The 18,567-nt window shown below is 37.5% G+C and overlaps 1 protein-coding gene across 1 annotated transcript in view; it reads left to right on the top strand.

Annotated features, from left to right (window-relative positions):
- Window positions 1-18,567, top strand: part of PKHD1 (PKHD1 ciliary IPT domain containing fibrocystin/polyductin) — a gene marked incomplete at its 3' end in the record, with an annotated part of 433,165 nt that overhangs the window by 380,712 nt on the left and 33,886 nt on the right. Inside the window, exon 61 of the mRNA XM_082637162.1 lies at window positions 9,425-10,439. Within this exon, the coding sequence (XP_082493288.1) occupies window positions 9,425-10,439 (1,015 nt within the window). The remainder of the gene's footprint in view (window positions 1-9,424; window positions 10,440-18,567) is intronic.

Below are 18,567 nucleotides of genomic sequence, written 5' to 3'. Positions count from 1 at the left end.
GAGGGAAAAAAAAAGTCTCCACTGGTTATGAGAAAGGAACTGACACAGGAAACGGTCACATATGGTGCAGATTTATTGTGTCCGGGGTTTCCCATTCAAATCTCATTACAGCCACAGCCCAGAGCTGGGCATGGCATGGCTACATCCATTTCAGTTTTGGCATCCGACAGAATTACTGCTCTAGCTTCACACCGAGGACTAGAGTGGTGATAAGTGTATCATTCTGGGGAGAGAGTGTGCCCGAATTGTATTTGTAAAGAAGGCTGTTGGCTGTCTCTTCCTTTAATATAACCCATGGACATCACTTTGTTCAAAGCTGGCAGGCAAAGTTTGCTAGTAAAAAAGAAATAGGAGGGTGGCGAGAAAAGGTGGAATGGGGTGGAGAGTATATGAAATCATATAAAGTAGTCCTCTACTTATTTGAGTATTTAAGGGAAAAATAAAGATTAGATGAAAGGGAAATCACCTTGGATTTTGCAGGTTTTAATTTATTTTTTGATTAGTGGAAAAAAAATAGGTGTCCTGCTGAGAGACACATGTGTGCGTGCATGTGCCCACATACCTATGTATGTGTGTATACATGTATTTCTTTCTGACCTGTATTTTCTAAAATCACAGAGTCTTAGGCCCACATTTTAGTGTTTTCTTCACCTGTAACTTGTCTCTTTCAAAATCCTTTATTGTGAATGCTTGCAACACTTATAGGTGCTGTTTTAGACTCCTACGAGGCAAGTGTTATTAGTTGGAGGTGAGGATAGTGCCAAAAAAGGCAAGAGGAGAGTGCAAAAGGTATTTTTAAAAACACTCCTTTTAAAATTATGGTGAATGTAACAGCTTGTATATATTAGCAAGTGTTTGCTCCTGATTCTGCACATGCATCATCACGTTTAATGCTGTCCATCAGCCTATGGATTGGGAACTGCGCTCAACCACTTTTACAGATGAGTTACCTGAGTCAGAGAGACGATACTTATGTAACCTGCCTGTGGTTTTGCAGCTGGAAGGTGGCAGAGCCAGGACGCAATGCAGGTTTCTCTAACAGGAAAACCTGATCTCTTGCCCCCCAAACTGGGCTTCCTGAACTTGCATTTACATTGGCTGTTTTCAGAGCAGTATTCACTGAATAAAAATCATAATTGAGACCATACCCGTAGATGTTTGCAGGTAAAATCATGATACAACAAAATAATAAAAATTGGGCTTCCCTGGTGGCTCAGTGGATAGGAGGTCTGCCTGCCAATGCAGGGGACATGGGTTCGATCCCTGGCCCAAGAAGATCCCACATGCCGCAGAGCAGCTAGGCCCGTGCGCCACAACTACTGAGCCTGTGCTCTAGAGCCTGAGTGCCACAATTACTGAAGCCCCCGTGCCTAGAGCCCGTGCTCCGCAACAAGAGAAGCCCCTGCTCACCACAACTAGAGAAAGACCGCGTGCAGCAGTGAAGACCCAACACAGCCAAAAATAAAATAACAAAAATGCAAAAATATTTTCTATGACACTTATTTCAAGCAAAATACAGACAATGACATTTCAACATAGTGAAATCATATAAAGTAGTCCTCTAGAATTAATTTGAATGGACTTTCATCACCAAAAATAAGATTTTTTTTTTAGTTTGAAAAAGGAAAAATGGTTGATTCAGAAGAAAGGTCTATTTGATACATATCTGACCTTCTCCCTCATCTTCATTACCACTGCATTCAAAGTAGTTTCATCTCCTGATCAACGTAACACTTTTTATAAAAGGGAACAAATGCTTCAAAATATTCACCAAGAGAACTTAGTAAGGACAGAAGGACCTTTCACAGAAGGCCTTACAGGCATCCTTGCTTCTTATAATGGTTGGTCTTATGTGGTTTTCCATTTTTCTCACATTAGTTTGAATACATATTCCCACGGAAAATAGACTCAAGTTCAAGAACTTTGGTGAGATTGCTCAAAAAAGGGGCACAGATCCTAGAATCTGTAGCTCCTGAAGTCTGTTAGCCCATTACCCCTATGGATGTGCATTCGTCATTAAGAGCCTTTCGTGACTGTGCAGTTATCTTGTCGTTTAGAGCTGTCTTCATGCTCGGACATCTCTCTGTTTTTTAATTTTAATTTTTTTAAAATTGAAGTATAGTTGATTCACAATGTGTGCTAATTTCTGCTATACAGCAAAGTGACTCAGTTATACACATGTGTACATTCCTTTTTTATATTCTTTTCAATTATGGCTTATATCTGTCCTCTCTTGACTCCTGAACGTGAGGAGTCACTTCGCCACGCCAACCGCCAGCTGTTACAGTGTCTTCCTCACTGACAATGATGCAAGGAGACTCAGCCCCGAGTGCCACTGCCGAGCAATTTGTGAAAACCAACCTGGAAAAGCCTTTATTTTGAAGCTCCACGACCCGAACTTGGAATACATTAAATTTTCCAATTCATTGAAATTTAAGTCTCTCAAATTACATTTTTTATAATACTATCTGAGTGTATGGGTATATGTGCAAACATATATACCTTATCTCTTTTACAAGGACGAGAACTACCATATTATGGTCACTCGATATATTTTAAGACCAATAATTCTGGACTCCAAATTAGCAAGGTTGTGTTTTTTGTCATCTGTATGGAATCTGTTATGCACAAGAACATCACCCTCAATTTACCTTCACTTTACAAATATAACACATGCCCATTAGTTTTGAGGTTTTAAAAAATAATTTTTAGTTTGAATTCCCCATTCCAAAAGAGCAGATAGTTTTTCTCTACTATTGCTAATATGTCTAAATACATATTTTCTTTAATATTTCTTTGCAAGATTTCAGTTACTCCATTTGTACATTTAGGAACACAGATTTTGGAGTTTCATTCCCCTCATAGCCTGAAGGTCTATGACAACCTATATAAATGGGGATAAATTCAACTTGTCTTCACTTTATTTGATCTGTGGCCATTTATATTTGTTAAATTAGAAACAATGAGGTGTAAATGTTGTTTGACATAAAAGAATTGTAAATGATTTCATTTCTTGAAAATAAGAGAATGATTATATATTTTGTTTTTGTCAAAATCTGCTATACTTTAGTATACCATGAATTGTGAAATCTATCACAAAATGGCTAAAAAGATTACGGAGGGAAAGGGTGTTAACCTTTAGGAAAAAAAATCATTAATGTTGATGTATTTCATTCAATTTCAAACATATAAATTTTTCTCTTTTGTTGAAAAGGGGAAGATGGAAGGAATCCATGTGCCTTTGAGTCAAAACATTTATTTTAAAAATACTTCTTTCTTTCCTTTTGATCCATTTTTCTAAATAAAGGATAGAAATTGTTTCTTTTTTTTTTCCTTTTCTTCTAATTTTTTTTCCTAGCAAAGACGACCCTTTTGGCATATTTTCTTTTCAAATGTGAAATGAAGTGGAAAATCCTCATTTCAAGACAGGAAGGACAAATATTGACACAAAGTTAATAATTGTTAGAACCCTGGAAGCAACCTGAGTGCACACACACTCACACACATTCACATACATACCCACCCACCTTTTCCTCTGCTTCCTCCTTTACCAGGAGTACCTAACGCTCCTCCTTTCTGGTTTCTAGGTCCATGGTTTCCAATCTAGGGAAAGGCAGACAGAGCGTATTGTATGTCTAGGATATTTTAGGATGTTAAAGTACACACAGAAACAAGTGCACGTATGCACACATGCACACACACATACAACCTGCTTCATCTAATTTCCCCCACTTAGAGAGGAGCTTCTGGACTTTATCACTGGTCTTGTCCATCTTGAATGAAAGAGCATAGGCCAAGCCAATACTCACTGGTCACTCTGCATTTATTAAGTCCTGTCCACTCTTGCCTTCTGGAGAGGAATGCCCTGGGGCGACTGGGTGGCTGCCCCTGACAGGCTGGGTCACTTTATCTATTCACATTGATTATGAAAGTCAGCTGTGGCCAGACCTTGGTGGGTTTTTTTTTTTTTCACCCTTCTTCTCTCAGCCCCTCTTACAAGCACCCCTGCCTGGATTTTCATGAGGAAATAATCAGATTAGGCCTTTCACGGTGAGTTCATATGGAGTTTTCTTTCTCCAGTGTGCTACTAACTGAATAAACGTGTTTAGTGGTAAATTGTAAATGACATTATGATTACCAAAGCCAGCATGGGTTTCATTTAAAAGTGATCAGAATTGCAGACCACAAAAATTGTGACTGGCAGATAAGGCCATTTGGAGAAGTCAGAAAAGAAAAGACAAAAACAAGTGAGAAAGAGAATCATTACTGAAAACTACATCCTTCTCCAATGGAGAGAGGCAGGAGGAAGAGAAACCCAGGGAAGGAAAAGATGGATCGCTATTTAGAAGAGAAGCCAGACTGTCCATGTGGGTGCTGCCAGCTGTGTCTGGGAGAGGGGACATGATGTGTGTTTGGGTGTGCATAGCTCTCTCCTAAGGAGTTAATGTCAATTCTCTCCCACAATGAAGAACCGCACCCACGTAGCAGCTTTGGAATCCCAGGGCATTGCTTTCCTGTGCTTGATTTTTGCCTCACATCAAAATTAAACTACTGGAATTGATTAACTCTGAAGATGAAATAGGAAAATGGATTGTAAGGTACCAATAAACCACCATCTCTTAGTCATTGGTAAGTTTTGGAGAAATAGAAGTAAAGTTTCTTATTTATGAACACCAGGATTCCACATTTGGCTACAAAACTACATAACGTGACTTGCTGATAATCTTTAGGCTATTGCCTTTGTTAAATTTGTGGCTATACGTTTATAGTTCAGGGATAGTATTTTAAAATATTTAAAAGGCCAAATGGTAATAGAAAAGAAGCAAATGGACTCTCGCCAAATATGTGACTTGACAAATAACCAAAAACCTTTCCGTGAGTTCCTGTCAATAGACTGTGTTAAGAGAACTCCTGACTATACAGCACCCTTCCCACAGGGTTAATCATCACAGCTGACCCCACATCTAAATACAATCTCCAAATGAAGTTATTTGGATTCTATTTTATTTTGCCAAAAGCACAGGTAGAAGTTAAAAAATATGTTTTTCTCTTCCTCATGGCTGTTACTAAGTAATTGTGTGAATCATAATTGCTGTGACTCAATTTTTCTATCTATAAACTACGGATAATTAAACTTGCTATTAGAAAGTTTTAGGTAAAGGAAGTTAGGGAAGGAGGAAGGAAGGGAGGGAGGGAGAAAAGAAAAAGGGAAGGAAGGAAGGATCACCAACCTTATAGCTTGAGGGTATCTTTGTAGTGAGGTCAAGTCTTCCTCTTGGCATTCTAATCCCTGTTTTATCCCATACCCCTTCCAGGTACCATCCCCATGAGTCTATAGTCTTCCTGTCAGATATTTATCTATCTGCAGCTCTCCCAAGCAACCATTATATATTATTTGCAACAATGGGATGACCACCCTCTGGCTATCTAAGACCTGTTGAAGCAATAACTCAGAGTCTCCCATTGACAAAACTGTGTGAAAGTTTTGTCTTATCAGGAGCCCTCTGATAGTTTCCATGCCACTGTTACAGAATATAAGGATATGGTGTGTTTTCCTTAGTATCTCTGCTGCCTCAGTCATTACACCAAATCCACCAGCACATTCTATTTACTGTCTGCAGAAGACACATTGTTCTCCTGATTCATTCATAGGCTCATCCAACCTTTTACTCCCTTCCTCCACTTGTTTAATGAATGAATGAATCAGCCAAGAAAAAAATGCTTTGTCATAACAGAATATTTTTGTGTGTGGACAAATCAATTATGTGATTCAAGAGCAGAAGATTCATATAAATATAATCAGCCATAATTTCAATCTTATGGTTTCATGTGAAATAGTTGGATCTCTCACAGAATACTATCAAATATTAACGTTAATTCAAGGGGCAATTCTCACAATGCCCTTCTGTAGTATACTCTGTTATTGTGATGAGTTGGTTTAAATTGTATTCAAGCTATAGAATAATAATCTTATAACTAGACACCTGGAAATAATAGATACAAATTATTTGAAGAATAGGAGTTTTGAAAAGGACATTACATGTCAATCAACTAATACATATTAAGGAATTTCTACTGTGTTTGAGGTAGGATGTTAAACCCTATGGTAATTTAAATATGAGATAGAGCCTTAGGCCTTGAGAAATAACACCTTAAGGACATTGGTTCCTAGTGTTTATGTAATTTATCAAAGTACATATAGTTAGTTAGTAGCAGAGAATGATTGAGAATCATATCAACTAAGAGAATAAGTATTTTATTTAGGTACAGTTCCAAGAATTTAGCAATCTACAGAGGTCACTATGAAAGACCTTACAACTCCTAAATGAGAAGCAGGAAGAATAAAGTCAGAGATCTGTAAAACTAGATGGAATGTGAATGATTCATCAATGGCATCAGCATGGCTGAAAAAAATGTGTAAAAAGGGGAGTGAGCAGTAAGTTTAGAAAAGAGGAACTAGTGTGATTTAAGGATAATCCATGAGGAAAGGCTACCTTACTATCTCATTTGAAAATGATATACCTGTAGTAGCAATTGATGTATCAGGGTCTCAAAGCAAAATTTCCATGGCTATTAAGATCATGCAATTAATTAATTCCCTTCATACTGGTTCCATGCTTTTGAAGATAATTCTTGATTTCACATTAGCGTTTCCATATTATATTACCATGGGGGAAAAACACACTGTATAAAGGTGACCATTTAAAAAATATTTTATAATTAAATCTCTACTTAAATTAACAATTTAATATTTAATTTAATGAATTCAAGTGATTTAAGAGACATAGAGCAATTAGAATTTTCCGTTTTGTGTCCGTTTTCAAGGAATCTGCCTATTTCATCGAAGTTGTTGACTTGTTGGCATAAAGTTTGTTGGTAAGAGTCTCTTAATCTTTGCCTGTAGGATCTGAAGTAGTAATCCTTCTTTCATTCCTGAAATTGGTGATGTGTCTTCTTCCTTTATATCTTGATCAGTCTAGCGAGGGGTTAATCAATTGGTTGACATTTTCCAAGAACGAAATTTTAGCTTTGTTCACTTTCTCTGTTTTTTCTTGTTTGTTTGTTTGTTATCTATTTCATTGACTTTTGCTGTTATATTTATCATTTCCTTTTTTTCTACTTACTCTTGGTTTACTTTGCTCTTTTTCTGAATTTGTAAGGGAATACCTAAGGCATCACTTTTAGACAATTCTTTTGTAATATAAACATTTAACATTATGTTTCCTTCAAAGCAGTGTTTTTGCCACATCCCACAGTTTTGATATGCTAAAATTTCATTATCATTCCATTTGAAATATTTTACAATTTTCCTTATAATTTTGACCCTTTTGTTGCTGTTATTTTTGAGGTTCAGGTAAACTGTGTGTCCTACTCCTGAAGTAGCATTTTGGTAATTAAGTTTATTGACACCATAGGCAGCTTTGGCACAGATTTTTTTTTTTCTTCTTTCAGCTTTCCTCAGTGCCCTATGACACTCTTTCTTTAAATTGAAGTATGGTTGGTTTATAATGTTGTGTTAGTTTCTGGTGTACGGCAAAGTGATTGAGTTATACATATATTTTATTTTCGTTATAGGTTATTACAAGATATTGAATATAGTTCCCTGTGCTATACAGTAGGACCTTGTTTTTTTAATCTGTTTTATATATAGTAGTTTGTATCTGCAAATCCCAAACTCCTAATTTATCCTTCTCCCTCCCCCCTTTCCCTTTGGTCACCATAAGTTTGTTTTCTATGTCTGTGAGTTTGCTTCTGTTTTGTAAATAAATTTATTTGTATCATATTTTAGATTCCACATATAAGTGATATCATATGATATTTGACTTTCTCTGACTCACTTCACTTAGTATGATAATCTCTAGGTCCATCCATGTTGCTGCAAATGGCATTATTTCATTCTTTTTTATGGCTAAGTAGTATTCCATTGTATATATATATATACCACATGTTTATCCATTCATCTGTTGATGGACATTTAGGTTGCTTCCGTGTCTTGGCTATTGTGAATAGTGCTGCTATGAACATTGGGTGTATGTATCTTTTCAAATTACACTTTTCTCTGGATATATGGCCAGGAGTGGGATTGCTGGATCATATGGTAACTCTATTTTTAGTTTTTTAAGGAGCCTCCATACTGTTTTCATAGTGGCTACACTAATTTACATTCCCACCAACAATGTAGGAGGGTTCCCTTTTCTCCACACCCTCTTCAGCATTTATTGTTCGTGGACTTTTTTTTTTTTTTTTTTTGCGGTATGTGGGCCTCTCACTGTTGTGGCCTCTCCCATTGCGGAGCACAGGCTCCGGACACACAGGCCCAGCGGCCATGGCTCACGGGCCCAGCTGCTCCGCGGCATGTGGGATCTTCCCAGACCGGGGCACGAACCCGTTTCCCCTGCATCGGCAGGTGGACTCTCAACCACTGCGCCACCAGGGAAGCCCTGTTTGTGGACTTTTTAATGATGGCCATTCTGACTGGTGTGAGGTGATACCTCACTGTACTTTTGCTTGGCACAGATTTCTTATCATATTACATGGAAGGAAGGATGCAGAAGGAGGCTAGATCATGCTCAAATGTAGTACCTCCTACATAGTAATAATGTGATTTTTTTTTGTTCCAATCCTTAGGCTACTTAGATGAACATGCACTAAGGAAAATTAAAATATGTAGAAAACAATACAAGACAATTTTGTGACTATTAATTTAAAGTCAAAGGAACTTTTTTTTGTTGGAAGGTAACATATACCTTTGAATTCAGAACAGGAACTACTCTAGGTTCATAGACAGGAAGATTAGGAATAGTGGGAATAGTGAATAATGCTGTTTCTTTAAATGTTTTCATTAGCTGCAGTCATCTTCAACTTGGGCTCTATTTAATGTCAACACTCCCCAAATTACTACTTTCCTCTTCTCCTCCTGTTGTATTTCTTTATTCTTCATGTTTAGAGAAAAAGACATTATGAGGAAATTACATAGTCTGACATCCAAACTATTTCACAATCTGGTCACAATATACCTTTTCAATTTTAATATACCTCCATAAAATCTGTTCCAGCCCCCTCAATCTACCTCTTTCCCATTGACTCAAATATCATTACCCTCTTCTTGCCTATCCTTTTTCCATTATGGAAACCTTACTGATTATTCCTTTTTCTTAATTACTTTGTTTATTCAGCTCTTTTACCACTTAGCTATTATGCCCATTATTAACCTTAAATAACATATTATGTAACATATACATTTAAATTATATTAAAGAGCTGTATCTTTCTATATTTTGCCCATGAATTTTTTGCATTCTCACACTTGAATATTCAATAAATGTTTCCTGAGGTTACAGATGATGGTGAGAGTGATGGATTGTAAATCATCTTTGAGAGATTGTGGTTCTTACGTCACTTGTTTATTTTCCTTTATTTTATAGGCACATTTAGAGAAGAGCAGAAATGCACATACCGATCGCTGATACAAGGCTACATCTGCAAACAGACTGACCAAGTGCTCTTAATTCTTGACACTGCTGATGCCACTTGGGCAATGCAAAAGTTATATCCAGTTGTATCTGTGACTAGTGGTTTTGTTGACACCTTCAGTAGCATAAATGCCAATACTCCCTGCTCCACTTCAGGGTCTGTATCTGCTTTCTATTCCATTTTACCCACCAAGGAAATCACCAAGGTCTGCTTTGTGGATCAGACTCCTCAAGTTTTGCGTTTTTTTCTATTGGGGAACAAAAGTACCTCCAAGCTCCTCTTGGCTGTATTCTACCATGAACTCCAGAGCCCGAATGTTTTCTTAGGGGAAAAATTCATTACACCTACTCAGGTTCAATCAACTTCCTCACTGCTGAATGGATCTATTGGCACCAACTATTTCAGCATCATGGATAACCTCTTGTATGTTGTCCTACAAGGAGAGGAGCCCATTGAAATTCGCTCAGGTGTTTCCATTCATTTGGCCCTCACTGTGATGTTTTCAGTTCTAGAAAAAGGCTGGGAATTGATGACCCTTGAAAGACTATCTGACTTCTTGCAGGTTAGCCAAGACCAAATCAGATTTATTCATGAGATGCCTGGCAGTGAAGCAACCTTAAAGGCCATGGCTGACCGTAGAGCAAAGAGAAAGCTCAATTGCCCAACTGTGACTTGTGCCAGTCATGATAGAGTTGGTCAACGTAGACTTCTCATGATGGAAATGAGCTCATATAGAGTCCTACCACCCACCACTATGGAAACTATCTCAAAAGTGATGGTCGTTGAAATTGGTGATCTGCCAGCAGTAAGGAACACTGGAGTAATTCCATCCTTATCAAGTAACAAATTACAGACTTTGGCTCACCAGGTTATCACTGCTCAACAGACTGGAGTACTAGAGAATGTTCTGAATATGACTATTGGGGCCTTACTAGTGACTCAGTCAAAGGGAGTCATCGGCTATGGGTAAGTACTAATTATAATAACTTCTAAATGAGAGCTGATTTCTTGGATGCATATTGCAAATGTCAGTCTACTTACACTGAATCACATAACCTGTCTGCTTTTTAAGATAAGAATAAAAATGTCAAGAACCATTTATAGACTTAAATTCTCAATTTGAAAATTCTTTATTAAATCTGTAGTCTTCATGGTTATTCTATTTCCTGGGTAGATGTAGATGTTTTATTTTGGTACTTTAAAATGAAAAGCATGGAGGAAGAGATTTTTCTAAGGCAACTTGTTTTCAATATGCTTGTTCATTCATTTATCATGTAATGCATATTTAAGCAGTGGGCTAGATTCTGGGTTTGCTAAGGTGAAACAGATAGGATCTTTGCCTTATGGGACAAAAACACTATCCATCACAATTCCATAGAGCTATGAGCTAAAACTTGAGTACTCAGGATGTTGTTAATAATACTGCCTGTAGGGGCTGGGGAAGAGACTTATATTTAGGAACATTTTGGAGGGATGTCCAGGAGTTTACTAAGCTAAAGCCGTGACCCTGATTGGGTTTTATTTAACCTAGGATTATAAAGCCCTGAAAGGATGTCAAAGTGTGTGAGGCAAGAACATAATTGCTGCCAACTATGTTTATGGCACAGACCTGTGTAGGATCTGTAATATCCTTTCTGCTATGCTATTCTGACTCTACAAGCTTGTATTTTGAAGTTCTTTACCAGATCAATGTTTACTACACACTTCAGAAGTAAATCTACCTGAATATTTCCCTGAGCTTAGTAAATGAAGAAGTACATGAAGTATACAATAAGAGAAGGCAAGTATAAATGACTCTCAATTTTTTTGTACATTGTATTACCCAAGAAATGAATTGTCCAGCCCAAGTTCATCTAAGACATCTGTCACGAGGTCAAGACTGTTAGAGTCCCAAGCTCTAATTTTTAGCAGATACAAAAGAACCAGAAATGACACCCCAAACTGAGAGGCAATACGAAATTGCCATAATGCTTAGAAAACGTGTATAAACTAACCATTTCACACATGCATGCTGCTTGGTTATAGAGGACTCAAAAGATTCAAACATGGATATTCCCTGCAAGCTTGTCATCACCACTGGAAAAATAAGCTTAAACCTATGCACATTTTGAGTTGATATAGTTGATGTTGGGTACCTGAAATAGGTAAAAATTATTTAGATTCTGAGCTATATTACTCAATGAAACTTTAGAGTGCTCATATTCTTTTAGATTATTCTGTTGCTGCTTTTTCACTGTATTTGTGGTAGTGCTAATAAATAAACAACTAATATTTAATGGGTATTAATTACTTCTATACAACCATCTCCAGTGGATGTGGTATTCACTATAAAATAAAAAGCAAAACAAAAAGACACACCTTCACATTTTAAGGAATATTCAACTAATACATTGATTGCCTTTTTATACATAGAACAACATATCCAAATGAAAACTTTGCTAATGTTTATGTATCATATTTTACCTGTCTTTGGTGTTCCTCTTCTATACAGTACACTAGTATGTATAGAAGATATGGAAAGAAAACTCAAGCAATTTTTTTTTCTGGATTCTGGTTGATTTGAAGGGCTTTGAGGATTGTTAGCTTCGAATTTAAAAGTACTCCTAGTTGCATGAGTGCTCAGAATCTATTATATCTTGGATATTTTTACTAACCACTAAACCTTCACCATGTAATTGATGTAATTATGATATTATGCATGATAATATAAAAATCAGGAATCTGCGAAAAGATGGTGCTAATGTATGTTAGCTTACATTTAAATATATTTTCTTTCCTTTAGTCCAGTTTCATTTAGATTCCACTGAGTTCTTATGAGCATATTCTACGTATGGGTGACTAGAGAGAAATAGAGCCAGTTCATTGCTAAATTTTATTTAGATTTTACAGTACTGAGCTTTCTTAATAGGTCATCCTTCCAAAATGACTGATTTTAATATTATATAAAAAAAAGACTCAATTGGGATTGACATGTATACACTGATGTGTATAAAATGGATGACTAATAAGAAAAAATATAAATTAAAAAACCCCCAAAAGCAAACAACAACAACAGCAACAACAAAGACTCAGTGAATATTTAGCTTTTAACTAGAAGGAGAACAAAGTCAAAGAGGAGAAACAATGGAGATGAAGCAGAGGAAACCCAGGAAAGAGAGTGGACCCAGCACAAGTGTAGGTATGCACACATATGTGTGTGGGATATCATCCTATCATGAGCTTCAGAGAGAAGAGCACCTTTATGGCCCACCATCTGTCTTAGCCATCATGTTTTCATTTTTGACTCGTATTTCTGACTTAATAAGAAACTGCTGAACATGTATCATCAGTTTCACATTAGTAGCTTTTTAAGTTTCTTCACTCTGTATAAGGAGCACCTTATCAAGCTGACTTGGAATAGAGAAGAAAACTCAGACAGACAATTGGTGACATGTAGCATCAATTTTCTGTTGGGATGTGTTATAGTCCCCATCTCTCTCAGTTTCTTTAGTATTTTAAGAGAGGTTTCCTAGATATGCAAAAAACAAATCTTCTGAAGCTAAGGAAAGGCTGCTTCTTAAGTATATCTGAATAAATCTCTGCAGAATGAGAAATGCTGTGTCCTAAGGGACTTAAAGAGAACCAGCAAGTTTTCCCATGGTCCTAAGAATTGTACAGTATGGTAAACAACCCTGAAGCCTTGGGCAGATCCCAGGGCCAGCCCTGTTTCTTTCAACTTTGATCAGTGTCAACTCGGACTTCCATTGAACTCACTGGAGAGCCATTGACAAGCTAATGAATTGACCTTTAGACAGCAGAAATTAGTCTGAGGACATAGGCCTTTCAGTGGAAACATCTACGATGTTCTTTAAAGGTTCACTCTTGTTAATTTAATGGCGTTACGTGCATTTCAACAAATTGAGCCCATATCAGACATTTACTTATCAATGGGAGTACTACCTGCTTTCAAAAAGCTACCAAGTTCTACTTTGTGGGGAGAAATGGAGTGCTATTTTTTAAATTAAATAATATACAACAGGGCTTCCCTGGTGGCGCAGTGGTTGAGAGTCCGCCTGCCGATGCAGGGGACACGGGTTCGTGCCCCGCTCCGGGAAGATCCCACATGCCGCGGAGCGGCTGGGCCCGTGAGCCATGGCCGCCGAGCCTGCGCATCCGGAGCCTGTGCTCTGCAACGGGAGAGGCCACGACAGTGAGAGGCCCGCGTGCCACAGAAATAAATAAATAAATATAATAATAATAATAATAATAATAATAATAATAATATACAACAAATTGGCCTCTCCCAGTCTTTATCCTCCTCTAGAGGCATCTAGATTTAAGTGTCTTCTGCATGGCTAAGTCAGTTCCATGAACCTGTCTTCCATCTTCCAAAACTTTGTTAACCTCTGTCGTTGGTTGCTCTCTCCTCTCCTGCCTTCTTTATCCATGTTGATTTACACCATTTTTATTCATTTTTCTTCTTTTAAGTAATTTCGGTGGAGTAGAGAGAACAGAGATAAACATATGTTCAACCTCTGCTTTTTAAAGTTGGGGTTCCCCACGAGGGTCTTATTTTATATTCTGCCTTTTATCTGGAATCCTGGCAGTATAAATTTGATTTTTGCTCTTTTGAGTTTCTTTCCCTCCTGTCTCTTCTTCTTCTCCCTCTCTTTCTCCTGCTTCATAAAAAAACCCACCTCTAATTAATATTCTTTGTCATATAGTAAGCATAAATATATCTGTATCTTTCATGGAAGTTTAGCTATTGAAATGCAAAAGCTATTTGTGGTTGGCAGAATTTCTAAAATGACCACCCAAAGGTGTGCTGCCCTAATCCTGGGAACCTATGAATAGGATCAGATAGAATTTCTTTGAAGACACTGTGTTATGTGGCACAGTAGACCTTAAGATGGAGAGAATACCCAGGATTATCAAGGTGGCACAATTACACACAACAGCCCTTAAAAGAGGAGAGCTTTATCCTGCTGTGGCAGAAGAGGAAGGCAGAGAGATTCGAAGTGTAAGAAGGAATTGAAGTGTCACTGCTTTTAGGATGAAAGACACCACATGAGAAAAACATCAGATGCACTTTGTAAGTACAGAGTGGACCTTGGCTGACAGCCCACAGGGAAACAGGGACCTCCATTCCACAGCCACAAGGAAGTGAATTCCACCAACAATTGGAATGAGTTTGGAAGTGGATTCTCCTGAGAGCCTCCACTTAAGCAGTGAACCCCCAGCCAAGCCTGTCTGAACTCTTGACCCACAACCTGAAGATCATAGGTTTGTGATATTTTAAGCCACTGAGTGTGTGGAGTTTTGTTTCACAGCTGTAGAAAACTAATACGCTATCTCACATAAAACTCTTTGTTTCTGACGTGGCCATGAACCTTGGACCCTAAAAACAGTTATAAGGAATGTGAGCATGGCTCTGTGGTGGTATACATCTGTGTGTTTTTGCACCCTTCACATTAGTAGCTTTTTAAGTTTCCTCACTCTGTATAAGGAGCACCTTATCAAGCTGACTTGGAATAGAGAAGAAAACTAGGAGAGGCAATTGGTGACATGAGTCTTTTGGTGACATTCAGGCTCATTTAACATCTTCTCTTGTGCAATCTCTCCCTGCTCCTTGGGCACCTGCTTTCTAGGAAACAGCTATTTGGCGTATGCAAGGACAGGATCTTTCTGTCAACACTGGAGGATGCTCTTCTCAAGACTGGCAGAATATTCATCCGGGAAGGGATTCCCGTACTGCTAGCCTGTCTCTTTCCTCCCTCCTGGCAAAACCACAGCTTTGCCATTAAAGAGTGTTTTTGCACCATTTCTTTTTTTCACTACAATACAAATTAACTGCTTTGTTGAGTTAGGTGGATGGCAAAATTATCATAATGGTATTTTATATATGTGGCTTTGCGGGAAAATGAGATGCTCTGCATAAGTAAACTTTCCATTTAATAAAAAATTGTTTATTTTATCACTACATTTTTAAAAAGACTTCATCTCTTAAACTAATATATATATATATATATATATATATATATATATATATATATATATATTATCCAGCCTTATTAAATGGAAAATAATGTAGACCTTTCACATTTTTATTGATGATTCATGGTCATCATTAAAGCTATCATTTATTTCACAGCTCTGTTACTGCAGTGATGCCCTTAGGGACCCTTGTTCTTATACTAAATGGCCCCAGACCACTACATCTTTGATTCTACTTCTTCAATTTACATTTTCCCTTCTCTCTTCCTTATAAACAGGAGGAAAATTCTAATCCATTATTGCTGTTGACTTATCTGTATCCAGTAGTTTTCCACCCACATGCACATGTAGTTCTAATTCCAAAATTGAACCAGAACCATACTACCTTACAATCAATTTAAGATCTATGTGTACGGATGGTGAAGTTGTAGCTAAATATAATAAAGACTCATGAAAACTTACATTTGAATGTTTTTTATTTCCCAAACATTAATTGAACAGTTATTATGTCCAAAAAATTGTATGGCTCATAGGCAAATCTAGAGATTTAAAAATTAATAGATAGGGAACACAAACATTTACACAACTATCTAATAAGAATATGATATATTAAATCTCATTATTCTATATCTATTACAAGGAAATCATTAATTCAATATGAGCCTGCTTAACCATTAATCTAGTTTTTCATAAAATTAGTATATTTTTATCTTTATAATATTCATTAGTTGGTCAAGGCTTCAATTTACTATTATACTCCCAAGAGTACCTAAGCAGTGTCATGCACCATAAGTGATCGTTAAATAAATACATGTTGCAAATAGTGAAACGTAACCGGTTTGACTTCTCTGCTATTCTAATACTCCTGTGCAACCAACATCCCATAACAAATCTCTTCCATCAGAAAGATCTTGAGTGATTTCTCTTTTCCTGGTTAGACAATGACTGCTAGGGGACTCCATCACAAACAGGAAATTTTGAATATTTGTGTATGATCTTAAAAAATGTATTCAGAATTTACATTATCCCAGATAAGATATTCATGCTAGATTTATCATAAAATATTATTTTGAACAATTTTCTGACTAAAATACTTAGGTGTTGACCTCTGAGTTGACCTTGTTGGAAGATGTGCCATGTTTATTTTGTGTCTTTATATTCTCATGGCACAGTGCAACCTATGCCTGTGGTTACTCAAATCTCAGTTTGAAATGAAAAATTCCGAAGAACCGTAAGAGTTTAATAACAAGTATTAGAGCACAGCACTAAGTGCACCAGTTCAAGAGTGTATCAGAACTTGAAGTTGGCCAGTTCAAGATAGGTGGCGGCTTTCTAGAGGCATTTTAATGACCTAAGAACAGAGGAAGTGCATGGTGGGTACTGATTGGTCATAGTGTTCCTATAGTAACATGTATTGGATGCTTGTAATGTGCGAAGTTTGGAATCACTATGCTATAGTGCCAGAAAGAAACCATGAGATCATAAGACATTTTCTTCTCTCTTAGGAGTTGATGGCAGCTAAGGGCATTTGGCTAGGTTTAACAGGGAGCACGAGGACTATGAAATATAAATAAAATGGTATGTGTCAGCTCTGAAAGATAGCCAGGAAAGTCATTCTTGCCTTACGACTCTGTGGAAGAACATTCCCGAGGGACAGAGGTTATGGTGTTGTATTTATCTTTGCCTATCTCACAGTGCCTAAAACAATATTTGTACATGGTGGAAGGGTTAACATTTGTTTGTTAAACTGAACCGAGTGGAGAATTTGCTTTCTTCTTCCAGGGTACAGAATCTCGCAAACTCCTCTGAAATTTAAGTCCCCTCATGGCATACCCTAAAAAATTTAATCAAAACATGGGGCTCTTTTATAGGAACCTGACTTAGTAACTTTGAGGAGGCCAAGGCTGAAGAGGAAGTGAGGAAGTATCTCAAAACGCCCCACCCTCACCTCACTGCCCAGGGCTAGCCTTCATCAATATGATTTATTTACTTGTTTGCTCAGTTTGCCATGCAGATAGAAACAATCCCCTCTTCTGTAGGGGAAGCATTTCAGATCTGGCAGATTAAAAAACAAGAGTTGGAGTGAATAGTAGTGATCTCTGAACTGAGACATTTCTATATTTTCTTGGTCTTTCTCTTTTGCTAGCACTTAAGCATTGAAGGAAAAAAAAAATTCTTCCACATACCTGGCTGGCTATTGGAAGCCGTTAAATGGTAGTTAAACTGGGAGGATTGGAGGGAACTTTCCTCCCCCATTTTTTAAAGTTTGGCTGTAGGTCCTTCTGCCTGCAGGCTACAGTCACATTAGCGGTTGGAAATTGGATAACGACAGCACAATGACAAATCCAGGTTGCTTGCAATAAGTTGCTAATCCCTTTGCTTTAATATCGGAGCAGCGGATAATGATGTTTGGACATCACTCCGGTTTACTGACGACCCCACTGGGGCCAGCAATAGAACCTTACAACTGTCTAACAAGGCATCAGGTGATTCCCGTCGTCACAGCAACGGACACTGGAATCTAATCTTCCCTCCATCCCTTCTAGCACCCAATAACGCCTAGGTTATATAAGTGGCCCATCATTGCTTGGTAACTTGAATCAATTAACGTTAATTCGCACAATGCTATGATGTATTGTGATCACTTTCATTTCAGGGAAGGGGGAGAAATTGCTATAAGTCACCTAAAATGAGGTTGTCTGTGGTGCTGAGGTATTAATTGGGTGTCCATATTAAATGCAAAAGGAGCCCCATCGTGAAAGGAAAGTGGATGAGTGACTCTCTTGGCTGCTATTGACCTATCAGAAGAAGACAGTGCCCTTTTCCTTTGCTTTTATCTATTACAGTTTTCCCTATTGCGTGTCAAGTTGATGTATTATAAAAAATTCATTTGGTGACCTTTCACCCCCTTAGCAGATTAAACAATTTCACTTCGATGGCATCATTAACAAGACCCTGCATTTAATGATGATTTCTCTAAAAGGCCACGGAGATTCGATTTTAAGTTAACAGATTTATTGCACTATTATAACATATCGTAAAAAACTGTACCACCTACGGTCAGGTTTTAGGTTAGAAACTGCCTAAGAGTTTATGTGGAGCTTAAAGTGGTATTACCTTG

The sequence above is a fragment of the Mesoplodon mirus genome (assembly GCF_964341445.2).
Source record: "Mesoplodon mirus genome assembly, chromosome: 12".
NCBI lineage: Eukaryota > Metazoa > Chordata > Mammalia > Artiodactyla > Ziphiidae > Mesoplodon > Mesoplodon mirus.
Note: the sequence above shows the minus strand (reverse complement) of the source record. Positions and strands in the feature narration are given on the sequence as shown.